Source organism: Sorex fumeus, unplaced genomic scaffold (genome assembly GCF_029834395.1).
Source record: "Sorex fumeus unplaced genomic scaffold, SorFum_2.1 ptg000169l, whole genome shotgun sequence".
Lineage (NCBI taxonomy): Eukaryota > Metazoa > Chordata > Mammalia > Eulipotyphla > Soricidae > Sorex > Sorex fumeus.
This window is the reverse complement of record NW_026606226.1, coordinates 876,267-902,841: the sequence shown is the minus strand read 5'-3', so window position 1 is coordinate 902,841 and position 26,575 is coordinate 876,267. Positions and strand designations below refer to the sequence as shown.

Below are 26,575 nucleotides of genomic sequence, written 5' to 3'. Positions count from 1 at the left end.
GAGCAGGCAGCCTGGCCGGCGCAAGCATCCTCAGTGCTCCCGGAGGCCTGGGGCCAAGAGAGAATTCTTAGGCATTTCCTGTGGCCCCAGTGACCCAGCCCAAACTCCCCCCGCCCTGCAAAATATGTATCCTCCCACTCTCTGCGGACCCTCAGACCCCTCCTGCTGGCCACCCCCAAGCCCTCTTGTCTGGGCTTGCTTGGGGAGGGCAGGCTGGGCACAATGGAGCGGGTGTTCTTCCCGGCCCCCGGCCCCGGGCTCAAGGCATTGAGGGTTTCCTTGCCTCATCTCGGGCGCGAGGCACCGAGCCCAGCCCCGCCCGGCCCCACTCCGGACATTCTTGGGAGTGTGTCTCCCTGGCAACGGGGTGGCTCAGGGGTGCGCGGGCGGCCTCCCGGTGTCTGTGGAGCTGCTGTATGTTTATGCATCTCCGGATGTGAATTTTTTTCGTGTTTATGGGCCAGCGTGTTCGAGTGAGGGACAGAGGTAAACTCGGGACGGGTGGGACCCGAGTGTCCACGTCAGTACGTGGGGCAGGTGGTGTCAAAAAGATCAGTTCCCCGGCCTGGTACCCCCTCCTCACCCCATGATCCCCTGTTAGGGGGACCCTCCTCTTTGGAAAGCAGAGGGCTCCCCTAGAAATATCAGGCGCCTGCTCCGGCCGGGTCATGCTGGGCGCTCTGCCAGGGGGCCCGCGTCACACTGAGAAGGGCTGGCAGTGCCAGACTCGAGGAGGAGGATGGTGCCTGGCCCAGGCCAAGGGGCATCGGGCACAGAGCAAATGCCAACTTTCAGCTCGGCCGGCGGACCTGGGAGTGTCAAGTGAGGGAGCTGGGAAGATCGAGGCTGACCCCTCCAGGCTGGTCTCCGGGCAGCTTCTGGAGCTGGGAGGAGGAGCAGGAAGCGAGGCGGGACCTCACTGGGGCTGCTGCCCACCCCGGGCCACCGTGCCAGACCACATGAAAGGCCTGGAGAGGACTGAAGCGAGGACAACCCAGAAAGCCGCCCAGCTCAGGGCCCGGACAGTCTAGACAGCGGGTCCCCAGCCTCACTGCTGCCTGAGCTCTGACTGGTGCCAGCGGCCTGCCGCTCTCTTCCGGCCACTTCTGTGACTCCTTCTGTAAAATGGAGCCAAGGCTCCCGGCAGCCTCAGTGATAAGACTGACAGAGGGGACCAGAGCCATAGTACAGCGAGCGGGGAGGGCGTTTACCTTGAATGGGGCTGACCCGGGTTCAATTCCCAGCATCCCCTAGGGTCCCCTGAACCCCACCAGGAATCAGCCCTGAGCACAAAGCCAGGAGTCAACCCTGAGCAGAGAGCCAGGAGTCAGCCCTGGGCACCATCAGGTATGGCCCAAAACCTAAACAAATAAGTAAATAAATCAATAAAGTGCAAAGACCCACAAGGGAAAGAGGAAAAGCCCCTCCCACCTCTCTGTGCCTCCCTCCCCTGCCCTGCTGCTCACTGACAGGCAGCTCTGCTGGGACTGTCCAGCTGGCGGGCACACTCTCCAGACCTCTGAATCACGCTTCCGGATATTCTGGATTTTTTTTTTTTGTAAGCCTCCTGTATTGTGCATTTGGCCCTATATGGTTCTTCATTTTTTCCTTTTTGGATCACACTCAGCGATGCTCAGGGGTTACTCCTGGCTCTACACTCAGGAATGACTCCTGGCGGTGCTCAGGGGACCATATGGGATGCCGGGGATTGAGCCCAGGTTGGCTGCGTGCAAGGCAAACACCCTCTCCACTGTGCTACCGCTCCGGCCCCTTCATTTTTCCTTTAGAAGGGGAATTCTTTGCATTTCTACATGTGCATATGAGAGAGGGTGTATGTGTAGTTTCAGCAGTGTAAGTTGGTGAGTGGCAAAGAAAGAAAATCATCCGGTTCATTCTCTAAGGAGGTTAACTTTTGTGGGGTTGTGTTTATGGGCCATGTTCAGCGCTTATTCCTAGCTCTGTGCTCAGGGACCACCTCTGACTCAGTGCGGGGGGGGGGGCCCTATGTGGTGCCAGGGAAGGGTCTCATCTTAATTGCTTGTCATGCAAGTCCCCTGCCCACTGGACCGTGTCTCTGGCTCCAACTCTTTTTGTTTGTTTGTTTAGGGCTGGATTGATAACTGGGCTGGAGCGATAGCACAGCGGGTTTGCCTTGCACTCGGCTGATCCAGGTTCAATCCGTCCCTCTCGGAGGGCCTGGCAAGCTACCAAGAGTATCCCGCCCGCACGACAGAGCCTGACAAACTCCCCCTGGCGTATTCGATATGCCAAAAACAGTAGCAACAAGTCTCACATTGGAGACGTTACTGGTGCCTGCTCGAGGAAATCAATGAACAGCGGGAGGACAGTGCTATAGTACTACAGTATTTAGGGAACACACTCAACCGTACTCAGGGTTTACTCCTGACTCAGGCTCAGTGATTGCTCCCAGTGGGCCCAGGGACCATATGTGGTGTTGCAGGATCAAACGCAGGTCGGCTGTGTGCCAGGCAAGAGCAGCCTCCTATGTTTTGTGTGTGTGTGTATTTTTTTTTAAATCATAGATTCATGGTTGCAAGGTTGCAGTGGTATTATTTATTTATTTTGGTTTGGGGGTCACACCCAGAGGAGCTCAGGGATCATTCTTGGCAAGTGCCTTTAACCCTGAGTTTTGTCTGTTAGGGGGTCACACTCAGTGGGGTTCAGGGCTTACTCCTAGCTTTATGCTGAGGGATCACTCCTGGTGGCCTTGGGGGAATCTTAGGGGGTGCTGAGAATCAAACCTGGGTTGGCTACATGCAAGGCAAATACCCTATCTGCTGTACTATTGCCCCAGCCCAGAGCCTGTGCTTATTTTTGCATTTATGCCACACTCATCAGTGCTCAGGGGTGTACTCCATTTTTTTTATACACCCAGCTGTGCTCAGGACTTACTCCTGGCTCTGTGCTCAGGGGTCAGGGGATCCTATGTGGAGCCAGGAATTGAACCCAGGTTGGGCATATGCAAGGAAAGTGCGTCCCCCACTGCACTATGTTCCTCTCTGGCTCCAACCCTGTAGGGGTTTTTTTTTGGAGGCTACACCTGGCTGTGCTCAGGATGTACTCCTGGCTCTGTGCTCAGGGATCACTCCTGGTGGTACTCAGGGGACCGTATGGGGTACTGGGAGTCCAACCCACATCAGTCTTGTTTGTCTGTTTTGGGGCCACACCCACGATGCTCAAGAGTTATTCCTGGCTCTGTCACTGTCACTGTCTTCCCGTTGTTCATCGATTTGCTCGAGCGGGCCCAGTAACGTCTCCATTGGAGACTTTTGTTGTTACTGTGTCTGGCATATCGAATACGTCACGGGGAGCTTGCCAGGCTCTGCCGTGTGGGCGAGATACTCTCGGTAGCTTGCCGGGCTCTCCGAGAGGGGCGGAGGAATCAAACTCGGGCCGGCCATACAGGTCTACGGCCATACCACCCTGAATGCGCCCGATCTCGTCTGATCTCTGATTTCCTGGCTCTGTATTCAGGAATTACTTCTGGCAGTGCTCTGGGGACCATACCGGGTGCCAGGGATTGAACCTGGATTGGCAAGGCAAATGCCCTACCTGTTGAACTATCATATCACTCCGGCTACCCCAGGCACAAGAGAAGCATCTTGTACTATCTCTCCAGCCCCCTAACCCCATGTTTCATCCCTGTTTTTATTTTTTTTAAATTTTGTTATTATTATTATTAAGGCTGTGCAAGTCTTAGCACAGCGGTAGGGCATTCGCCTTACAAGCGGCCAACATGGCCGACCCAAGTTCGATTCCTCCGCCCCTCTCGGAGAGCCCGGCAAGCTACTGAGAGTATTCAATACGCCAAACACAGTAACAACAAAGTCTCTAATGGAGACGTTACTGGGCCTGCTCGAGCAAAATCGACGATCAACGGGAGGGCCTTTACCTTTACCTTATTATTATTATTATTATTAGCTTTTTGGGTCACACTTGGCAATGCTCAGGGACTACTCCTGGCTCTACACTCAAGTATTACTTTTGGCAGTGTTCAGGGGACCCTATGGGATGCCGGGGATCGAACCCAGGTGATCCGTGTGCGAGGCAGACGCCCTCCCCACTGTACTATCGCTCCGGCCCCTCATCCCTGTTTTTAAACCCCTGGGTTACTATAGGGCATTCTGGCCCAATGGTGTTAAACATGTGGTATTGGGTGGAAGAGAGAGTCCAAGGGGCAGTAGAGAAGGGCTAGTGCCCGCTTGCTGGCATACAACCCCTGTGGGCATCCCAGTACTGCCTCTGGTCTCCTGAGCACTGCCAGGAGTAAGCCCTGAGCACCACCATTTGACCAAACAAAATTATATAGAGAATATATATAATTATATAGAAATTTATGATATTGATGTGCACAGTTCTCAGTCCACCACCGCTAGCACCCGCGATCCTCCCCCACTCCCCCCATGTCCCCTAATCCGGATCTTCCTCCCCCCACCCTCCTGACTTCTGGCTGTCTCTTCAGGGTCTCCGTCTGAGTGACTGTCCCCCAGAGAGTTTGGCGCCTGTCTGGGGGGCTGTCTGGAGGGAATGCACATGGGAGAACGTGTCTAACTGGAGTCTGTGGGATTCAGGGTGACCCGCCTGGGGAGAGGGCAGGGGGTGAGCTCTGAGCAGAGCTGGGGAGCAGAGGGAGCAGAGTGTGCCTCTGGGCCACTGGACCCCAGGGGACAATCTGGATCTCAGATTAGGTTATAGGTTCTTGGCTGGTTCAGCCTGGCAGCCTGCAGGAGCCCCAGGGACCTGGGCAAGGCGTCATTTGCTGGTGTCCAGCCTGGGTCATGGGGTGGGGCAAACTCCAGGGGTGGGGGGGCGGAGCCAGGAGGTCAGCGTCCCTCACACTGCCCAGAGCCCGGGCTTGGCCTGAACTCCCAGCAGGGTGGGGTGGGGGGGTCACCTTGTCTCGAGGCCTGAGCTAGAATGTCAGTGCTTAACCTCCTGTTGTCATTGAGGCCAGTCTCCTAGATAAAGACTCCCAGGGCCAGAGGGTGTGACTGGCCCCAGCTGACCAGCCAGCCCCAGGCGGTGTAGGGGGGGGGCTGGACTCTGCTGGCCGCGAGCGCTCCCGGGGAACCCCGCTGCCCCACGTGGCCTGCGGCGCTGCCCCGCGGACTTCACCGCTGGCCTTTCCCACCGCCCGCTCCCGGGGGTGGGGTCCCCGCGGTCCCCGCGCTCCCGCATCCTCCCGCCCGCCCGCCCGCGCTCCTCCATCACTTCCTCTTCCCTCCTCCGCTCCTTTGTCCCTCCCTCCTGCTCCCTTCCCCCGCCTGGACGCCCGCCCTCCCGGGCACTGGCGGCGGCCGCCGCGGCTGCTGCTGCTGCTGGAGCCGGAGCCGCCCCCTCAAAGGACCCGGCGGGCCGGGGCTAGCGGGGGGCCAGCAGGACGGACGTCCCGAGGTCCCGGCGGGCGGTGAGTTCTCAGCCCCCAGCCGGCCGCTGGAGGCAGGGGCAGGCTGTGGGAGGGGGACGGGTCTGGGGGACCGCGGGGTCCTGCCTGCCCGCCCGCCCTCCCGGAGCTGGGGCTGGAGGACTCGCTGTCCGGGCGTTTCCCAGTGGGAGGTGTGGGCAGGGGGGCTCTCATCTGGAGGGTGCCTCTTTCCAGGGGACCTTTCCAGGAGACCTGCCACCACGCGGGGCAGAGCAGTCCCCGGGTGGGGAGCCGACCGGACCTCAGGGCCTTGCCCCTCTGCCCAGCCTGCGTCCGTCTGTTCCTGGGGGGCCAGCAGTCAGGGCCGGCTTGGGCACGGGGCGCTGTGTGTCCCTTTGTGAGTGTAAGTGTGCGTGTGAGTGTGGGGTTCCCCTCTGCTCCCCTCAGCCCAGATCCGCCCTCCCCTCTGCCCAGCGCGGACGGCCCTGAGTCCCTGGAGGGACGTTGAGGTTGTAGGGGGCACAACTTTGCCCAAGGAGGTTTGGGGGCTTCCCTGGGAGGTGGGGGGCAGAAGGGGTCAGAGAGGAGGGTTCTTGCTGGTGGGGGGGAGGAAAGGCTGGAGGGGGCCAAGGCCTGTGCCCCTGAGTGCAAATAGAAAGTTAATTTGGCCGGGAGCTGGGCTCTCTGGTCCGCCTGCCCTCAGGCCTGGTCTATTAATACAGACCAGGCTCTGCTCCGGGGCATCACTATTTATAGCCGCAGGCAGCCTGGCCACACCCCGACCACACCCCCTACGTGGAGGTGAGGCGGGAGGGGGCAGGGCAGGCCGGGGGAGCTAGGCCTGAGGCCCCCTGCTTGGGTGGGCTGGTCCCAAGGGCCGGGTCCGCCCAGACTCCCACCCTTTTCCCAGTCTGGACTGTGTGGTCAGGCTCCTGTCCCCGCCCGGCTCCTGCCCCCCTCCCTCTCCCCGTGGGGTGCAGAGGGGTCTGTGGACCCTGCAAACTCATCATTAATTAGCTGGTTCACTGGCTGCAGGGAGGGGCGGGGCCTGGGAGGGCGCTCTCTGGAACAGCTGGGGTTGTAATTAGGGGTACGTGGGCTTGGCTATTATTATTCTGGTTATGCTTACTCTGGTTCCATGGCTCCGATTGGTAGCTGGGCCCAGGGGAAACTCCCTGTCTTCTACCCACCCGTCAGCCATTAGATTCTTGGTGCCCTCCTGCCTGGGAGGGGCCGGGCATGTCAAAGAAGTGGGTGGCCTTTGTCCACTATGGGGATGATCCGTGGGCTTCTTGGCTTGCCCACCACAGCTACAGGTGTCTGGTGTGTGTGTGGGGGGTGGGTTGGGGGCTTCCCAGGTGGGGTGCCCCTCTATCTTGCCGCCCTCCTGAGTTGAACTGTCTCAGCGTCCAGGAATGTGAACTTCCCTGCCATCTTAGCTGGGGCACTGAGGGGCACCCGGTTGAGTGGAAAGGAGCCAGGGGCGGGGGGTGTGTGTGTGTGTGTGTGTGTGTGTGTGTGTGTGTGTGTGTGTGTGTGTGTGTGAAGGGTGGGTGGTAGGGAAAGCCCGGGCGGGGCTGCTTCCAAAATAACATCCTCTGCTGGCAGCCTGGAGCACCTGGTGTGGCAGGAGGCGGAGCTCCGAGGAGGCTCAGCGCCTGTGGGCACACCTGCCTCCCCAGCCCCCGGTGCCCCTGGCTACGCATTCTGCTTCCCAGATGCTCTCCCCCGCCCTCCCAGCCGTCACAGTTTCTGGACAGGACTGGGCTTGTGTCTGCTGCCCGGGAATGTGCTTGGGCTGAGTCTGGGCGCAGTGGCCTGGGCCCGGCCCCATTCCAGGGGCGACCAAGGAGCAGGAGGAGCACAGCAGGCCAGAGAGGGTGCTTGGTTGGAGAGAAGCAGGGTGGGGGCCAGTACTTCCTGTCTGTCTGGCTGTCCATCCCTCTGAGAGGTGGCCACCGTCTCTCCTCGGGCCATGTGGTGACGGGGCCTTAGGAACAGAAAACAGGTTTCAAACAGGAATTTTTGTTTTTGCTTTGGAGTCATACCCAGCAGTGCCAGGGTTGGTTGACTGCACTCTGGGCTCACTCCTGGCAGGTTCTGGGAACTGCATGGGATGCCACCGGGGATTGAACCTGGGTCGACTGCCTGCAAGCCCAGCGCCCTCCCCCCTGAACTATCCCTTTGGATCCCTGAGCAAGAGTTTTGAACTCCTCATTCCACCCCGTTCCCCAAGCTTCTGTGGAACCCCTGCAGAATTCATCCAAGGGACAGACAGTGGCTCATGGGGGCTTTAGTTTGGGGCTGGTGGTCACAGAGTCTGATGTTCTCTGACCTTCTACCCTTACAGGTGGGGCTTACTCTGCGGGGGGCAGGGAGGGCACACCCCTGTTTCCCAGCCAGAGAACCAGATGCAGACCCTCTGTGTGACTTCAGCTAGTAGGAAGGGGTGGAGTTCAGGCTCAGTACTGTGACCCTCAGCTTCCTCTCCCTGCATCTTCCCTTGGCCCCACGGGGAGGGGTGCCGAGGGGCCACAGTGAGGGCGGTGTGGGGGCTGTTCCTGGGTGGCCCCTGAGCGTTTGCTGTCCCCGCAGGCTGCATGCTGTGCCTGGGCCAGTCCACCTTCCTCCGCTTTAACCACCCCGCCGAAGCCAAGTGGATGAAGAGCATGATCCCGGCTGGGGGCCGGGCCCCTGGGCCCCCCTACGGCTCTGGCCCTGGTAGGTACTGAGCTGGGTCTCAGGGGTGGCCTGGGGGCTGGCTTCAGCCATACCTAGTGCCTGAACAGGATGATGCCTGTGATCTGGGTGTGGTACCACCTGCCGTGGGCCACCAACGGGGATACCCAGGCAGCCTGGGCAAACGTCCAGCTACCGGCTTCAACTGCGCTGTCCTGTGCCCAGTGCCCCGGCGACACTCTCGGTCCCACTGCCCTGAAAGGCCACCCTCTGTGTCTGGGACCCTAAGGAGGACTCTCGTGAACTGTGGGGGCCCTCTCTGTGTGGCGCTGTCCTTGGGCCCCGCCCCCAGCCCCCACCAGGCCATCCTCCGGGCAGCAGCTGGAACTCAGTGTCAAGTACTGAGTCCCGAGGAGGGTGGGTGCTTGTCCCAGCTGCCCGGGTAAATGCCTGCCTCCCCTCCCCATCCCACCCCCCACCACTGCCCCTGCCTTGCACGGGTTCAGGTGTCTGTGTGACAACAGGTGTCACGTGATTCCCGGGACAGGTACTTTGTGTGTCAGGTGCTTGGGCTGGAGGGTGGTCAGGGAAACTCAGGCGGGTGGTCCTGGCGGCCCCCACGTTCACAGCAGCTCCCGTGTCTCTGAGAATCGCTGCTGGTGTGGCCCAGATGGTCCAGCGAATGTTTTTCTTCCCAACTCCTGGGGGCTCTGGAGCTGGATTCCAGGCCCCCCCTTCAACCCCTGTGCTATGTCCTGTGTTCCCTCCACCCTTTGGGCTGGGATTCTAAGGATTCTGCTGGGTGGGTGGCTGAAGCAGGGCAGAGGTGAGCATGCTGGATTGGCCTAATGAATTTTCTGGAAGACCAGAGCAGCATTTATTTCACCGCTGCAGGCTGCCTGGCTTCCAGAAATGGGCCCCCAAACCAGACCCTCCCGTGCAATGGAGCAGGGACCCGGGCATCTTTGTTCCTGTGTCCTGGCCGTGAGTCAGGATTATTTGCCTATGAAAATGGGAGAAAAATGTGCTTCCGGCTAGTTCCATACTGCCCTTCCCAGAGCAGCTGCAGAGGAGGTGGAGAAACCAAGGCAGGGAGGGAGCAAGTCTGGGGGTGAGGCGGCCATGACCAGGTCCAGCTGGCATGGCTACCAGGGATGAGCAGAAGGGGAAACTGCAGGCCAGTGTTTTGGGACCGGGCCACAAAGCACACGGGCAGAGTGGCCGCCGGAACCCTGCTTTGCCGGCTGCTTCTGCAGTGCCTTGGCCTGCAGGAGGTGGGGTGCGTCCTCTCCGGCCTGTGCAGCCCCCCTCAGGCCACTGCTTCTCTCAGCAGCCGAGCCGGAAGGCCTGATGAACGGGAACCACGCCCCGCCGCCCGCACCCCGGGGTGCGGCCACCTGTGTCAGCCACAGCTCCCTGGTGAGCTCCATCGAGAAGGATCTCCAGGACATCATGGACTCGCTGGTGCTGGGGGAGCCCACGGCGGCCCCCACGAAGCCTGTGGCCACATCGCCCCTGTCCCCGATGGCCAACGGGGGGCGCTACCTGCTGTCTCCCCCCACCAGCCCTGGGGCGATGTCCATGGGCTCCAGCTACGAGAACACCTCGCCAGCCTTTTCTCCACTCTCCTCGCCAGCCAGCAGCGGGAGCTGTGCCAGTCACTCCCCCAGTGGGCAGGAGCCAGCCCCTTCCGTGCCGCCGCTGGTGCCGGCCCGCTCCTCCAGCTACCATCTGGCCCTGCAACCCCCGCAGACTCGACCGAGTGGGGCCCGCCCCTCCGAGAGCCCCCGGCTGGGCAGGAAAGGGGGTCTTGACAGACCCCCCAGCCCCGGCCTCCGGGGCCTGCTGACAGACAGTCCGGCAGCCACGGTGTTGGCAGAGGCCCGCAGAGCCACGGAGAGTCCCCGGCTGGGTGGGCAGCTGCCCGTGGTGGCCATCAGCCTGAGTGAATACCCTGCATCCGGTGCTCGGGGCCAGCCCACCAGCACTCCTGGGAGCCCCAAGATCCAGCCTCCAGTCCCGGCCCCCCGGAGCAAGATGATCGCCCTCCAGGACCGGCCTCCCAGCCCTTTCCATGAGCTGCCCGGTGCCGAGCGGGTGCTGCCAGCTAGCCCAGCGCGCCAGCTGGTGGGCAGAACCTATTCGGAGGGCTCAGCCGCCCGGGCCCTGCCGCCCCCTGAGAGCCCCCGCCTCAGTCGGCGCGGGGTGGACAGCATGCGGGAGCTCCCTCCCTTGAGCCCGTCTCTGTCCCGCCGGGCTCTGTCCCCCATGTCTGCCCGGAGCCCCTCGGAAACCAAACTGAGCAGGGACGTGGCCGAGAGCCCCCGGCCCCGGCGCTGGGCCGCCCACGGGGCCACCCCAGAGGACTTTTCCCTGACATCGAGTGCCCGGGGCCGCAGGACACGGAGCCCCTCGCCCACCTTGGGGGAGACCCTGGCGCCCCGCAAGGGCAGCCTCAGCGGCAGACTGAGCCCCGCCTACAGCCTGGGCTCCCTCACGGGACCCTCGCCCCGCCAGAGCCCCCGTGTGCAGAGGAAGCTCTCCACGGGGGACCTGCGGGTGCCCGTGGGCCGGGAGCGCAAGAACAGCATCACGGAGATCAGCGACAACGAGGACGAGCTGCTGGAGTACCACCGGCGCCAGCGCCAGGAGCGGCTGCGCGAGCAGGAGATGGAGCGGCTGGTGAGTGGGGGGCCGGCACGCCGGCACAGGCAGGCCAGTGCACGGGGGCACCTCGGACAATGCCCCCTTTCCGCATAGTGACCAGTAGCTCAAGGTTCCAAACAGATATCCTCAAAGTCTCTAAGGCCTTATTTTATCCTATTTCTTTATTTGTTTTGGTTTGGGGGGGCACAGGGATCACTGCTGGGGAGCTTGGAGGACCACATGGGCGGCCAGGGGTCACACCCAGGCTCTCCGCATGCAAGGCAAGCACTTTATCCTTGGTGCTATTGCTTTGACCTTATTCTGGTTTTTTTGTTCAGTTTTGTTTTGTTTTGCTTTTGGGTCACACCCAGCAATGCTCAGGGGTTATTCCTGGCTCATGCTCTCAGGAATTACTCCTGGCGGTGCTCGGGGGACCATATGGGATGCTGGGAATCAAACCCGGGTTGGCCGTGTGCAAGGCAAATGCCCTACCCGCTGTGCTATCTCTCCAGCCCCTGTTTTTCAATTTTTATTTTTTTCTTTTTGAGTCACACCCGGCGATGCACAGGGGTTACTCCTGGCTCTGCACTCAGAAATTATCCCTGGCGGTGCTCGGGGGACCATCGGGGATGCTGGCAGTTGAACCCGGGTTGGCCCGAGTGCAAGGCAAACCAAACGCCCTACCCGCTGTGCTACTGTTCCAGCCCATAGGGTCAACTTTTAAACTCAAATGAAACACTCAGTGACTAGAGATAATGCAGTAAGTACAGTGCTTTGCCTTGCATGCAGCCAGCCTGGGTTCCATCCCGGCAACCCCAGCATGCCTGAGATCCACCAGAAGTGATCCCTGAATACAGAGCCAGAAGTAAGCCTGGATACCACTGAGTGTGACTCCCCTCCCGCCAAGGAACAAACTAACAAAAAAACATCTGAGACCAGAAAGACTTCATGCTTTTTTTTTTTTTTTGGCTTTTTGGGTCATACCCAGCTATGTACAGGGGTTACTCCTGGCTCATGGACTCAGGCATTACTCCTGGCGGTGCTTGGGGGACCATATGGGATGCTGGGAATCGAACCCGGGTCGGCTGTGTGTAAGGCAAACACCCTACCCGCTGTGCTATCGCTCCAGCCCCCCCCACCTCATTTTAAAGTCACTGTCACTGTTACTGTCCTCCCATTGTTCATCGATTTGTTTGAGGGGGCCCAGTAACATTTTTAAAGTCACACTAATTTGTATTTGTTCCATAGCAGAGTCTTTGCTATATAAAGTTTTGGGGCCAGGAAAAGAGAGACTGGAGGGGTGTCTTGCATGGGGCTGACTCCAGATTGAATCCTTGGTAACACATATGGTCCCAGGAGCACCTTCAGGGAACATTCTTGAGCACAGAGTCAGGAATAGCCCCTGAGCATTGCTGGGCATGGCCCAAATCCCCACCTTCAAATACATATATATATAATACATTTGCGGGGGTTGGGGTTCGGACCACACCCAGCAATGCTGCAGGTTACTCCTGGCTCTGCACTCAGGAATTACTCCTGGCAGTGCTCAAATGGGACAAGTGCCCTGTATTATATGTGTAAAACTCTTCTTTGGGGTGCCGGAACGTATAGTACAGGAGGTAAGGTGTTTGCCTTGCACGCAGCTGACCTGGGTTCCATCCCCAGCATGCCATATGGTGCCCCGAGCACCACCAGGAGTAACCCCTGAGCATCGCCGGTTGTGACCCAAAAAGCAAAAAATTTGGTTTGGGGGGGCACAGGGATCACTGCTGCGGAGCTTGGAGGACCACATGGGGTGCCAGGGGCTGGGATTCTAAGGATATATATATTTTTTTCTTTGAGGAAGCACACCTGTCAGTACTCTGACATGGGATGACATGGCACCCAGGGCTCCTGCATGCAGACAGATCATGTGCTCCAGCCCTTAGAAGTCCTGAGCAGCAGGTCTTAGTGACGAGAAGGTCAAGGCCCAGAGAGGGGTGTGCATTTGCCCAAGGTCCCACAGCAAGGTCTCAAGAGCCTCAAGAGAGCTCGGGTCTCTTTCCAACTGTGTCGGGGACTGGGATGGAGAAAAGCGCCTTGGCCTCCTTCCTGGGTGGGCGCTGCCCGGCTGGCTGCAGGCCGGATCTTCCAGGAAAGTGGAGGGGAACGGGGGCGGGCGGGCCACCCCGAGTGGGTGTGTGCGCAGCTGTTCCCAGGTGGCATCTGAGCCAGCTGGGGGGCGGGATTCCCCAGGGAGCGCAGGGAGCGCGGGGCCCGGGTGGCTGAGGACATGCATGTGGATTCTGCTCCCTCCTGGGACCCGCGCCTGGGGTCGGACTGTCTGAGCACAACCCCCAGCGGCTGGGCCCTGTCGGGTGAGGGAGAGAATTAGGCTGGTGTGTGGGGGAGCAGGAGAGGAGGCAGGAGCCTGTTTCCTTTCTTTCGGAGTCACACCCCTGCTCAGGCCGGTCCTGGCTCTGTGCTGGGCTTGGGCCAGTGCCTTTACCCTTCCGGTATCTCTCATCTGCCATGTCTTCCTCCCCTCTGCTCCTTCTTCCCTTCTCTGTTTATTTGTTCGATTTTGCACCAGTTCCTGCAACAGACGTGCTCAGGGATCCCTCCTGGCGGGGCTCAGGGGGATGTAAATGGATATTTATAGACAAGGTGCTGCACTGTCCCCTACGGTGCTGGGGGAACGGAACCCGGGTCTGCTGCGTGCCAGGTTTCCCCGCTGCCCGATCCCTCGGGCCCAGTCTCCTTTGTTTTGGCTGTGGCCTGGGTGCGAAGGCTGGGCCCGCGCCGAGCTGGGAAAGGGCTGATCAGCCGGGCCGCCCTCCCCAGCCTACCTGGCGCGAGCACACCCCTCTGCCCGCCCTGACCTGCCCCACCTGCCACTTTAAATCAGAGGCTGCCTGCCCGGCCCCGCCCACTGCTGCCAGGCTGCTTATCTGGGTCCTGGGGCAGGGGCGGAGGCCCCGGGGTGCTTTTCCTGGTTTTCTTTCTGCTATGGAACTAGGCGAGGAGCAGGAGGGAAGTTGGGTGAGTTTGGGGTGAGTTCGTGGGGGGCAGAAAGAGAGAGCCTTGAGGCCACGTCCCCCTGGGCCTGGGGGAGCCCCAGGAGATTCCCAGCTGAGGTAGTAAGAATGGGAGAGGGGGCCTGGCTGGGGGGCGTGGCTGCACCCTGCCCTTCATCTGGTGCCTGAGGGCTATACCTGGGGGGGTGGGGGGGCTGTCTTGGGACCTGGGAGGGAGCCAGGGGCTAACCTCAGGGTGATTTGGAACTAAGGGGGTCTGAGGACTGTGCCCAGGTTGGCCCAACCAGGTGCACCCCTGCGGGCCTGTGGGGTGTTTCCCAGCCCAGTCTGTGGCCGTCCGCCCGTCTGCGCCGTAGGCAGTGTTTATCCGGGTGAACGAGTGCTGTGTGCCGGATTCGTGCTGGGGCGGGCATCTGCCAGGAGCCGTCTGTAACGGCCGAACGGGCTTGGGCTGCCTGCTCGCGTGTCGGGGCCGGGCTGGGGGTTTCGGGGTGCCCTAGGTCACTAGGTCTGTCTGCTCTGAGTCCTGGCAACCCCTGAGAGTCAGTGCTCAGGGGCTGGGTGTGTCCACAAGGAAGCCGGCTGTGGGAGAGAAGGAGAAGGGAAGGGAAGCAGGAAGACGGGGCGGGCTGGGCCACGTGGGCAGGTGGCCGGGCAACCTCCTCCTGCCCCTGTCTGGGCATCCTCAGACCATGGGCTCGGGCCCTCCTACCGGGCTTCACCGTCCCCGGGCCTCTGGACTGCTGGCTTTCTCTGCCGCCGTGGGCCTGGGGGCCTCCCCCTCACACCCTGCTCTGTCCACGCTCCCAGGAACGCCAGCGCCTGGAGACCATCCTCAACCTGTGTGCCGAGTACAGCCGGGCTGACGGGGGCCCGGAGGCCGGGGAGCTGCCCAGCATTGGGGAGGCCACCGCCGCATTGGCGCTGGCAGGGCGGAGGCCCTCCCGGGGCCTGACCGGGGCCCGAGGGGGCTCTGGACGGAGTGGCGAGGAGCCTGGAGGGGCCACGGCGCGCCTGTGGGAGAGTCTGGAGCGTTCTGATGAGGAGAACCTGAAGGAGGAGAGCAGTAGCACGGAGAGCACCCAGCAGGAGGTGAGCTGGGCAGGGGTGGGGTGGCCGGGGCAGGGGTGGGGTGGCCAGGGCAGGGCAGGGGCGAGGAGGGCTGGGACCAAGTGAGGAGTGGGGCCGGGTTGAGGTGTGCTGGGCAGGAGTGGAGAGGGTCGGGGCAGGGTGAGGAGGGCCTGAACCGGGTGGGGTGTGGGGTAGGGGTGGGGGCGTGGGACAGAGGTGGGAAGGGTCAGAGCAGCGGTGAGGGGGTGGAGCAGGGTGAGGGGGACGGGGCAGAGGGAGGGCCAGGGCAAGGATGGGAGCAGGGGGGAGGGTCCGCGGGCTGGGTCCCTGCGAGAATTGAGGATTGGAACCATGGAAGGGTCCCGGTGGGGAACAGACCCGGGTGAGGGAGTGCAGGTGAGATGAGCAGGAAGCAAAGGTGTGCTGGAGCTCCAGGCTGTAAATTCGCTTTACGACCTGCCTTCCTGGGAGCCCCACCCGGCCAGGCCCTCAGCACAAATCCCTCTTCCTGCATGATTTTCCTTTTCTTTTTTTTGGGTCACACCCAGCAATACGCAGGGGTTACTCCTGGCTCTGCACTCAGGAATTACTCTTGGTGGTGCTCTGGGGGGCCATATGGGATGCTGGGAATCGAACTTAGGTTGGCTGCGTGCAAGGCAAATGCCCTACCCGCTGTGCTATTGCTCCAGCCCCTGATTTTCCTTTTCTGGTCTCTAGGGCTGCACCTGGCCGTGCTTGCTCCTGGCGGGGTCGGGCTGGGGAGCGGGGGGCACAGTGCCCTGGGCTCAGTCGCAGGCAAAGGCCAGCGCCCTGCCCGCGGCCGAGCCCCAGTCGCTGCCCTTGCAGACAGCGGGGTTTGCCCCCGTCCCAGTCCGGCTGCCCTCCCTCCCCAAGGGCCTCGAGGGATGGGAATCCCCCCTTCTCAGTCCGGTGCCTTCTCTGGCCTCCAGCATGAGGACACCCCCAGCACCAAGCTCCAGGGCGAGGTGCTGGCCCTGGAGGAAGAGCGGGCCCAGGCTCTGGCGCGGGTGGAGCAGCTGAAGGTGCGTGTGAAGGAGCTGGAACAGCAGCTGCAGGAGTCGGCCCGAGAGGTGAGCTGGGACCCGAGAGGCGAGCTGGGGCTCGAGGGATCTACAGCCCAGGACATGAGCTGAGGCCAAGGGGTGACCCAGAGCCCCAGGGGGGAGCCGGGCCCCTCTCTCTGGAGCCCCGCAGCTCGCCCTGATGTCTGCCCCCATTGCCCCCAGGCCGAGATGGAGCGGGCCCTGCTGCAGGGCGAGAGGGAGGCCGAGCGGACGCTGCTGCAGAAGGAGCAGAAGGCGGTGGAGCAGCTGCAGGAGAAGCTGGGGACCCTGGAGACGGGCATCCAGAAGGAGAGGGAAAAGGTACCCCCGCGGCCTGCCCCACGCCCCTCCCCTGTCCCGGGACGGCCGGGCTGGGGGCTGGGCTCTGTCGGGGTCTCTGTGCCGCCTCTGGGTGCCGGGAATGTGTCCTGGAGGGAGCGCCCGAGCACAGCCAGGCGGGTTGGGGGCCCAGCGGCCGGAGAACCCCACTCCCAGCGTGCTCCTGGGCCCTGGGAGCCGCCTGTCAGATCTCCACCTCCAGGCAGCCCTCAGGACCTGCAGCTTCCGCTCCCCAGCGGTCCCAGCGCCTGCCCCTGCCCCTTTCAGATTTCGTGCCAGCCTGCAGGGGCCGTGCCAGCCACGCCCAAGATGCCCAACACCGTTCCAAAAGCTCCGCCGTGGAGGGGCCATCTATTTCTGGACTTGACAGTATTTTCTCAACAATTTGTTCTCCTCTGGATTTTTTTTTTTGAGTGTGTCCTCCTCCTCCCAACTCCTCAGTTTTTGAAGCTCTGAAAAGACTCCCACCCTACTCCACACATACCCCTTCTGATTTTTTTGATTTTTTTTTTTGAGCTTTGGCTCTGGTCCCTAAAACCACACTCCCAAATTCTGTGCCAAATTAACTCTACGCTTCCCAGCCAGGCCTGCACTAACGCCCCCTCTAATCCATGCCCTGGGCTCTCCGCACGCCCCCCAGCAGGGCTGAGCAGCAACTAACTCCCCCCAGCCTCTCCTCTAATGCTGCCTCCTCCCTTCCTCGGTGCGGGGGGCCCCCAGGTTTTGATCAGCAGGGAACAGGGGGCACCGGTGCAGACGCGGCAGGGCCTGGCTGTGGACAGCGCAGATGGGCCTCTCTGCCAGCCAGTGGCTGCCCTCCCACTGGGGCTCCCCAAATTGAGGAACCCAACCTGGGCCACTCTAAGGACAGTCCACAGAGGGGGTCATGCTGGAAGCCCAGCACCGGCCTGAGCCGGGATAGGAGGGCAGCCGGGCGGGGGTTACGGGTGGACGGTCCAGTCTGGGGACACAGTTCCAAGTTCTTTCCGAAGAAACTTGCTTAACCTTGTTTTTTCACTGACCTTGGCACTGCCTGGAGGCCCCGACCTTTGCTCTCTCTCCGTTATTTGGCCCGTTACTTGGCGCTGGCTGCTGGTAGCAGTGCTGGTGGCCGGGGGAAGGTTTTCTTGACTTTCCTCCCTCCCCCCAACCCAAGGCCCCACTCTGAGGAGGTGGGGGGGAGTCAGTGTCTCCTCTGCCTGTCCTTGGGGAGGTGACTCACCAGCTCCTCCCCTCGGCCCCCTTCCCGCCCTCAGAGGTGCCATCTGCCCCCGGCAGAGCCATCCACCTCCTCCCAGTACCCGCTCCTGGGCTCCTGTTACCATGGCAACGGCCGAACTAATTGCAACCCTCATCCTGCTAAGTTCAGCCCGAGAACTAGCACCCCAACCCCCACCGTGGGCAGGCGGGCGGGAGGCCAAGGGGGTCGGGCTGGAGGAACCTTCACATCCGAGCGCCCAACCCCTGGATTTAACCCTCCCGAGCCTTTCCTGGGTCCCAGGGAGAAATGTTGGTCTCTGGGCACTGCGGGAGAGAGCAGTAGCCTCTGCTGATCATGGGGTGCGGGGTGGGGGGGGGAGGTTGGGGCCCTGACTGGGCTTAGAGAGGAACAGGCCTCTTCCTTCGGACCGGCCCAGATGCGTCCAGTGTGGGGGCCCGAGACCAACATCTCTGCCTGTGCTCCAGCCCTGCACCGCCTACTCTCCTGGCATCTCCCCTCACCCTCGACCCTCCCTGCCTCAGTTTCCCTTCTGCTCTCTCCTGGACCTGCTGCCCTTTCACCCCACATCTCTCCCACCTCTCCTGCCTGTGTCCCTCCCTCCTGCGTGCCCACCCTCCCCACCCCCCGCCGCTGCTACTGTTCCCCCAAGGGCCAGAGTTGAGGAGTGTGTGTTCTGTTTCTCCCCTGTGCCCGCCTGTCCCCCTCCCGTCCACCAGGAGAGGGCGGAGCTGGCCGCAGGACGGAGGCACCTGGAGGCGCACCAGGCGCTGTACGCCGAGCTCAGGACGCAGCTCGATAACTGCCCCGAGTCAGTGCGGGAACAGTTACAGGAGCAGCTGAGAAGGGTCAGTGTCTCCTGCCCCCTTGCCTGGCCCCGAGAAGGAAGCGAGCAGAGCCCTGGCACGGGGCCAGCTGCTGGACATCAGGGTCTGTGCTGTGGCCTGAGGGGACTGGGGCGGGGCTCTTCCTTTCTGGGGCTCCAGACAGGGCTGCCCGTGAGAGAGGCAGAGCCAACAGACCCAGGGACCGGGGGGTGGTGGTGTGTGTGTCTGGCGGGGAGGAAGCCTGTCTGGTCCTCAGTTTCCCCCGGTGCGGCAGCCCCCAGAACCCAGCCTCTGTGGCTTGGCCCTCTGGGCCAGCTGAGTGACGGGCCCCCGTCATTTCTGCCTTTCCAGGAGGCCGAGGTCCTGGAGACTGAGACGAAGCTCTTCGAGGACCTGGAGTTCCAGCAGCTGGAGCGGGAGAGCCGCGCTGAGGAGGAGCGGGAGCTGGCAGGCCAGGGGCTGCTGCGGAGCAAGGCCGAGCTGCTGCTCTGCGTCGCCAAGAGGAAGGTGTGCGCCCCGGGCCGGCAGGCCAGGGGGTGACCTCGTGAAAGCGGGCTTCACCTCTCTGAGCCTCAGTTTCCCCCGCTGTAAGATGAGAACCAGGACTGGCTTGGTGGGGCGTTGGCCAGGACGGCGTGCATGTGCGTGTGTGAACGCCGCGAAGGGGCTGGTGGGAGTCAGCACGGGACTCCACACCGTCCTCCCGCTTGCTCGTCCCGGGCAGAAGCTGCAGAGATATCATGGGGCAGCACAGTGCTGGGGAGGGCAGCCCCAGGGCCCCAGCAGGCGCCCTCGGCCTTAGCTGGGCCGTAGCAAGGGACTGGCTCATGTGTCCTGGCTGGCTCTGGAGCTGAAGACACGAGGATGGTCTGCTCTGGGCCTGGGCCCGGCTGGACCAGGATAGGAGCATGGGACAGAGGGTGGTGTGTGTGTGTGTGCATGTGGATATGCATGTGTGTGTTAGGTGGGTGTGTCATTGTAACTGCATGCATGTGTGAGCATGTGCATGTGTGCATGCAAGTATGCATGCATATATGTGTGAGTGTATATATATATATGTGTGTGTGAATGTGTGTATGATTGTGTACGTGTGTAATGTGTGAGGGTGCATGCACACATGTCAGTGTGTGAGTGTGTGAATATATGCGTTTGAGTGTATATGTGTATGCATGTGTGTGAGTGTATATTTCTGAGTGTGTTATGTGTGAGGATGTGTATATGTGAATATATGTGTGCATACATGTGCATGTGTAAGCTTGTGAATGTGATTGTACCTGTGTGCATATGTGTGTGCATGTCGCCATATATGGTGCATGCATGAGTTTGTGAATGTGTGATTGTGTCTGCACACGTGACTGTGTATATGGTGAGCGTGAGAAATGTGTGTGTTTATCTGTGTGCTTTGTGTGGTCAAGTGTGTGTGTGTGTGGGCATGTGAATACGGGTGTCTTCTGTGTGTGCATGTGTATATGTGAATGTGTGTATCTGCATGTGTGAGCGTGTAAATACGTGTGTATGTGCATGTGTGTGTGAGCGTGTGAATATGTGTGTGTTTATGTATATGTGCATATGTGTGTATGTGGGCATGTGTGAGCTTGTGAATGTGTGTGATTGTGTGTGTCTGTGTATATGTGAATATGTGTGTATCTACTGTGTGTGAGCATGTGAATATAGGTATGTGTCTCTGTATATGTGCATATGTGTGTATATGTGTGTGAGCATGTGAATATGTGTGTCTGTGTACATGTGCATGTGTGAGTATCTGTGCATGTGTGAGCTTGTGAATGTGTGTGACTGTGTGTGTCTGTATATGTGCATGTGTGCATATCTGTGTGTGTGAGCATGTGTGTTGCACTGTTGTGGGGATCTGGTGCCAGCTCAGGAGAGCAGAGGGTCTGGGTTTGGGTGTTGGTGGACAGGTGGGAATGGTTGTCAGTGGTCCGACTCGGCCGGGTCTGTGCGTGTTGACCTGTGGGTGGGAGATGTAGGGGTTCGGGCTCTTGGCTGGTGCTGGCCCAGGGGTTGCTCAGGGTTTCCAGGCAGGAGAGTGGCTGCGGCCTGACCACTTCCTGCTTGCAGGAGCGCCTGGCCATCCTGGACAGCCAGGCAGGGCAGATCCGGGCACAGGCCGTGCAGGAGTCGGAGCGCCTGGCCCGGGAGAAGAACGCGTCCCTGCAGCTTCTGCAGAAGGTAGCCCGCCTGGGGGGGCGTCGGCGGGGGGCTTGGGGGGGCGCATCCCATCCTGGCTTCGCTCCTCACCATTCCTCCCTGGCTCCTCTGACTGCCCGGGCTCGCAGGAGAAGGAGAAGCTGGCCGTGCTGGAAAGAAGGTACCATGTGCTGACAGGGGGCCGGCCCTTCCCGAAGAGCACGTCCACCCTCAAGGAGGTAAGGCGGGCCGGGGGACCAGGGTCTGTGGCCGGGCATGGGGACAGGCTCCTGGATGGGCCAGGCTCGAGCAGGAGCGGCCGTGAGCCTCTCACCAAGGCTGCTCTTCCCATGTGGGCTGATTGGATACTGGGGGCATAGGAGGCTTTGGGGGTGTAGCCCTGAGTTCGGGTCGGGGCCAGTGCTGGGAGAACAAAGTTGAGGGAGCCAGAGGGACCTGGGAGTCCTGGCCGGAAGCCTCAGGGCTGGTATCTAGAGCTGGGCTCTTGGCATAGCTGTGGGTGTTGCGCTTAGACTTCGCAAGAAGGGGGGCCCGCCTCTCCCCTTGTTCCCTCCCTCCCTCCATCCCTCCCTGCTGGGTGGGGGTGGGGATCTGGGGAGATGTGCAGAGTCCCCCTCATTACGTGCCCTTTCTGTAGGATGAACCACTCCTCTCGGTGTCCCCAGCGACGGGGCTGGGGGCTGCGGCTCTGGGGCTGGTCCCAGCCCCTTCTCAGGCCGGGACCGCCTCTGTCCCCTTAACCCCAGCCACTTCCACCCTGCTCTGCCCCAAAGCACAAGAGGTAATAGCCGCTCGCCGCCTGCCCACGCCCGCCGCCCACCTGCCTGCCTGCCTGCTGGCTGCCGGCCCAGCTGAGTGGCTTGTGGCAATAACCCTTTGGCGTTTGTTGGTGTGAGTGAGCTAGCCGGTGTGCTGTCCCCTGGCGCGCTGGGCAGTCTGTGCTGGGCCCCTCCTCTGCACTCTCCTGCATGGCCCGCCGGACCCGCCTCTAGCCTCTGCTTTTCCTTCTCTCTGTCCTCCGGGGCTGGGCCCGCTCGGGCACCCCTGGGTTGGGCAGGCTGAAGATTTTGTTCTGACCGGGCATGCGTTTGGGACCTACACCCAGTGATGCCCAGTGGTCACTGCTGGTGGAGCTGCGTGGGTGGACGTGGGCCCCCCCGCACCAGCATGCATTTTGGATGACCCCCCCCCCCAGCAATCTCCACACACAGCAGCCGGAGAGAGGCTGTTCTGGCAGGGGTTTGGACTCGGGCCCCTCTCTCCCCACCCCTGCAGCCACACTCCCCTCTGCCCACCTCTCCCTGGTGCTGACCCTGGGCCAGAGGGTCCTTCCCACCGAGGCCTGCTTTTCTTTTTTCTTTTTGAGTCACACCCAGCGATGCTCAGGGGTTACTCCTGGCTCTGCACTCAGGAATTGCTCCTGGCGATGCTCAGAGGATCATATGAGATGCCAGGGATTGGACCCGGGTCGGCCATGTGCAAGGCAAATGCCCTCCTCGCTGTGCTATCGCTCCAGTCCCCACTGAGGCCTTCTCAGCCGCTATGCCCCAGACCGTTTGCTCAGGCCAGTGGCCTGGCAACCCCCTCACGTCCCCTGGCTGCCCTGAAGCCGTGGTCTGAGCAGACGTATGCTGCAGTGTGTGCCCCAGTGGGGGGTGTCCCTGGTGTTACACTTGGGGCATTGGGGCACCAGACTCTTTCTCAGAGTCATTGCCAGCCCCCACCCCTGTCCCCAGGGATGGACGTTCAGGGGCAGCCTGGGGCAGGGTCTGAATGCTCCGGGCACCTGAGAATAGAATCGGTCAGTCTGTGCATCAGTCTGTCCTGGATGTCGACTTTTTTTTTTTTCTTTTTGAGTGACACCCAGCGGATGCTCAGGGGTTACTCCTGGCTCATGCACTCAGGAATTACTCCTGGCGGTGCTCGGGGGACCCTATCGGATGCTGGGGATCGAACCCAGGTTGGCTATGTGCAAGGCAAACGCCCTCCCCACTCTACTGTGGCTCCAATCCCCTGGACGTCGATGCTGATGTCCTTTCTTGGGCCTCCCGGCTGGCCCCCAGCAGCCCCCAGCCCACCCTGCATTGTGTACGGAATGGCGTGCTGAGAGGCATGGAGTGTTGCTCTTGCGGACTTGCGGGCACCCGTTAATCTCTCTGCCATCCCTCGCCCATCTGCCGGGTGCCCTAGGACTATGTGAGCCTGGCAGAGGTACTCCAGCTGTTTGCCCGTGCGGACCCCCCTGCTTCGGCCACCTCCCCCAGCGTGCCCGCCCTGCCCTTGCCTGGCAGTGAGGTACCAGTGTCCGAGGTCCTCTCCCTGCCCGGGTCCCCTGAATGGTCCTGGGCGTCAGGGCAGGAGGGTTTGTCTTCAGCTGCGGGTTGCGGGGGCCTCTCTCTCCCCTGAGCCAGCTGCTGCTGCCAGGGACTGCTCTGGGGGCCTCTACCTGACCCTCGGCATCTCTCTCGGGTCCCACTAACCTCTTGTGTTCCATCCGCATCCCCTTCAAGTACGTGACGCTTGAGCATCTAAAGGCCGTGTGGGGCCCCCCGTCTGCACCCACAGGCCCTGCCCCGGGCCTGCCGCTCCGGGCGTCCGCCTCCTGGGACCTGGGGCCCACCCGCCTTCCTCCCCGGCTGCCCTCCTCCTCTTCCTTCGCTTCTGTCGCGCCTGCGCCCAAGGTTGGTGGTCTGTGCGGTCCTGCCACGTGCCTGCCTGTGTCTCTGGTCTCTGGCCGGGTCCTGCCCCGTGTCTCTCCGCCCTGAGCACCTTCACCGCCGCTGTTTTCTCAGTTGTTTCTCTTCTCTTTCTGCTTTCTTCCCTCCCTTCCCGCTCCTCTGTCCTTTCCCTCCTTCCTGTTGGCTCCCGGACGGGACGTTCCCACCCCCGCCCACCCTGCCCGGCCCTCTCTGTCCTGCCTCTCCCCCCCCCCGCACCCCTGCCAGATGGAGAAGCTCTTGCTCCCTGCTGTAGACTTAGAACAGTGGTACCAGGAGCTGATGGCCGGGCTGGGCACGGGTCCCGTCGCGGCCTCCCCACGCTCTTCCCCCCCGCCTCTGCCCGCCAAAGCTTGCCGGCAGCTGCAGGTAACCCCCTTAACGGCCGCGACCCCCAGCTCTGCACCGCGCTGTGTGGGGAGTTGGGGGGGACAGCAGGGACCCCGGGGCCCAGAGAGGGCAGGGCGGAGCTCTCCGTCAGTGGCCATGTGTCCTCGGCTGTCAGGTAGTGACGTCCAGAGCAGGGAAGGGTGGCTACTGCTCTGCTGACCGGGCTGGGCTGCCCAGCGGGCTTCGGCCCCCTTGGACCTGCTGTAGCTTGAACGAGCATGTTTGGGGAGAACCACCTGCATTTTGCTGCCTCTTCGGTCTCCCTAAGGGGACCCTTGGAGGAACACAGAGACTTAACGGGCAGCCCTGGGCCTGCTCAGGGTGTGTGGCAGGATGAAACCCGGGACTCCTGCAACAGTGCTCCCTGCCCCCGCCCTCCCTCTTGCCCTCACGGAATGAGCAAGGGGGCCCCTCCCTGACGCCCCTCTCAGTTGACCTGCGTCAGGACCCGGGATGGCACGGTCCAAATTCAGCCCTCGACTGAGCATGTCACAGGGGCTCTGCAGCGGTCTGACTGTTCTCCGGTGCCTCAGTTTCCCCCAGTGCCCAGCTCCTCCCCCTCCTTCTCTTCCATTCGTGTCACCAAGAACCCCCATTTCACAGCTGGGACATGGGACTGAGAAGCTCCGCACTCTCCCCAGCTCCCCACATCTGGGAGGAGGGCAGAGGGGCCTGCACTGAATGGGGGTGCTTGATTGGAGGCCAGGCAAGACCAGGGTCCCCCCCTTTGGGGGGAGACGCAGCCGGTCAGCGGCGACCTGGGGTTCACAGCCTCTGGGTGTCTGCTGGACCTCTGACAGAAGCAGCAGCTGTTGGGGTTCAGCCCTGGGAGACTGGGCAGCTGCCCCTGGTCACGGCCCCTTGTCCTCAGAAGCAGGCAGGGGCCAGCGCAGAGTCCAGACCTCAACCCCTGCCCTCTGCCCTCTGCCCTCTAGGTTTACCGCTCCAAGATTGACGGGGAGGCCGGCAGCCCACTGCCCCGGACCCGCAGCGGCCCACTCCCCTCTTCCTCTGGCTCCTCTTCCTCCTCCTCACAGCTCAGCGTGGCTACCCTGGGCCGCAGCCCATCCCCAAAGGTCCGAAGGCGGTGGCCGGGCCATGGGAGTGAGAGGGAGGTGGGCGGAGGAGTGTCTTCAGGGGAGGGCAGCCTGGGGGGGTGTTGTCTGAGCCTCAGGCCCCGGGTTCCGTCTCCCCTAGAACACCCTCGTGGCCCAGAACTGCACGGGCAGCTTACCCCGGAACCTGGCCGCCACACTGCAGGACATCGAGAACAAGCGGCAGCTGGCCCTGCAGCAGAAGGGTGAGTGTCCGCAGGGCCCCGGGCCGGCCACACCTCCCGGGGCCCATCTCTAGGCAGAGACCGTTTCCATTCAAAGAGCTTCCTGGGCTACAGCAACAGTGGAGGCAGGCCAGATAGTCCATCTGGGTTCAATCCCAAAAACCCCATAGGGTCACCTGAGCCCTGCCTGGGGTGATCCTTGAGCACTGCCAGGTGTGGCCCAAGGAAACGTTAAAAAAAAAAAGCCCACAAAGGGGCGCTAGAGCAATAGCACAGCGGGTAGGGTGTTTGCCTTATACCACACGGCCGACCCAGGTTCGATTCCCTGCATCCCATATGGTCCCCCGAGCACCGCCAGGAGTAATTCCTGAGTGCATGAACCAGGAGTAACTCCTGTGCATCGCCAGGTGTGACCCATAAAGAAAAAAAAAAAAACGGGCAACCATGAAGGGCTGGAGCGATAGCACTGCGGGGAGGGCGTTTGCCTTGCACGTGATTGACCCTGGTTCAATCCCTGGCATCCCATATGGTCCCCCTGAGCATCGCCAGGAGTGATTCCTGAGTGCAGAGCCAGGAGTAACCCCTGAGCATCACCGGGTGTGACCTGAAAAGCAAAAAAAAAAAAATATCACAAAGAACAAGGTTTTTTGGAGCGTTCTCAGGAGCCCCAGGGGGACTCTGGGGGGGAGGGGTGGGAGAGACCTCAGCAGGTGAGGGGAGCTGCGTGGTGGCTGAGCAGGGAGACAGGGTCTGGTCTGGGGAAGGGCGCGCTGAGTGACCCCTAAGATGGCCTCCCGATGCTGGCTCCAGGGGCCTGGGGCACATTCTGATTGTTCTCAAAGCCTGTGTCTGCCTCTCTCTCCTCTCCCTCTGCGTCTCTGCCCTGCCCTCTGCTCGGGCCCCCCCACACCAGCCGAGTCGCTCCTTGCCGAGCCCCTCCCAACCGACAACCCAGCAGGTAGAGCGTTGGTCACGGAGAGTTTCGCTTTGTCCAGACAAGCCCCTGCTCGAGCCCCTGCATGCTGGGCCTGGTCCCGGTGTTCCCTGCGAGAGCTGCAGGCTGAGCCGAGCGAGCCCGGCCCTGCCTGGCGTGTGGAGCCTTCTCCTGCCTCCGCTTTGCGCTTCCCTCGCTCCCTTCTTGCTTCTCTGAGGTTCTAGTTCTTGCTTCTGCCTCCGCAGCTAGGTCCGCATGGGCTCCCAGTGCTGCTGGGGCTCCTGCCCTCGCGTCCCATTCCTGTCCTGGCGGCAGGTAGGGCGGGTGCCGGAGTCCCCACCTGCAAGGAGGGGTGCCTCCTGCCCCCCCACCCCCGTCTTGCCAGACCCCACTCTCGGGGCGGTTTGGGGTGCCCGGTGTGACTCAGGCTGTGGACTGCGGGCCTCGGTGGGAACCTGGGCAGAGCTGCCGCAGGGGTGGTGGACGCCCCGGTGACGACCCTCGTCCCCGCCTCCGCAGGGCAGCAGGTGATCGAGGAGCAGCGGCGGCGCCTGGCAGAGCTGAAGCAGAAGGCTGTGGCCGACGCGCAGTGCCAGTGGGAGGCGCTGCACGGGACGGCCCCGTACCCGCCGCACTCCATCCTGCACCACCTCCCGGCCGGCCGGGAGCACGGCGAGGAGGGCCCGCACGCCTACGACACGCTGAGCCTGGAGAGCTCAGACAGCATGGACACCAGCATCTCCACGGGCGCCGCCTCGGCCTGCTCGCCCGACAACATGTCCAGGTGCCGCCCGCCCCCCGCCGCGCCCCGCCAGCCCCGCCGCGCCCCACGCGCCCA

At 61.9% G+C, this 26,575-nt stretch overlaps 1 protein-coding gene across 12 annotated transcripts in view; it reads left to right on the top strand.

Moving 5' to 3' along the window:
- Window positions 1–26,575, top strand: part of PHLDB1 (pleckstrin homology like domain family B member 1) — a 47,234-nt gene that overhangs the window by 10,994 nt on the left and 9,665 nt on the right. For 3 of the 12 annotated variants that reach the window (XM_056107631.1, XM_056107629.1, XM_056107628.1), the window contains exons 5-20: window positions 7,982–8,107; window positions 9,399–10,747; window positions 14,539–14,820; window positions 15,750–15,890; window positions 16,047–16,184; window positions 18,141–18,269; window positions 18,600–18,755; window positions 20,328–20,438; window positions 20,546–20,635; window positions 21,055–21,198; window positions 22,928–23,098; window positions 23,363–23,503; window positions 24,460–24,600; window positions 24,722–24,824; window positions 25,717–25,761; window positions 26,257–26,521. In XM_056107631.1, the coding sequence (XP_055963606.1) occupies window positions 7,982–8,107; window positions 9,399–10,747; window positions 14,539–14,820; window positions 15,750–15,890; window positions 16,047–16,184; window positions 18,141–18,269; window positions 18,600–18,755; window positions 20,328–20,438; window positions 20,546–20,635; window positions 21,055–21,198; window positions 22,928–23,098; window positions 23,363–23,503; window positions 24,460–24,600; window positions 24,722–24,824; window positions 25,717–25,761; window positions 26,257–26,521 (3,532 nt within the window). The remainder of the gene's footprint in view (window positions 1–7,981; window positions 8,108–9,398; window positions 10,748–14,538; window positions 14,821–15,749; window positions 15,891–16,046; window positions 16,185–18,140; window positions 18,270–18,599; window positions 18,756–20,327; window positions 20,439–20,545; window positions 20,636–21,054; window positions 21,199–22,927; window positions 23,099–23,362; window positions 23,504–24,459; window positions 24,601–24,721; window positions 24,825–25,716; window positions 25,762–26,256; window positions 26,522–26,575) is intronic. The other 9 variants (XM_056107638.1, XM_056107637.1, XM_056107632.1 and 6 more) reach the window with 8 other exon arrangements.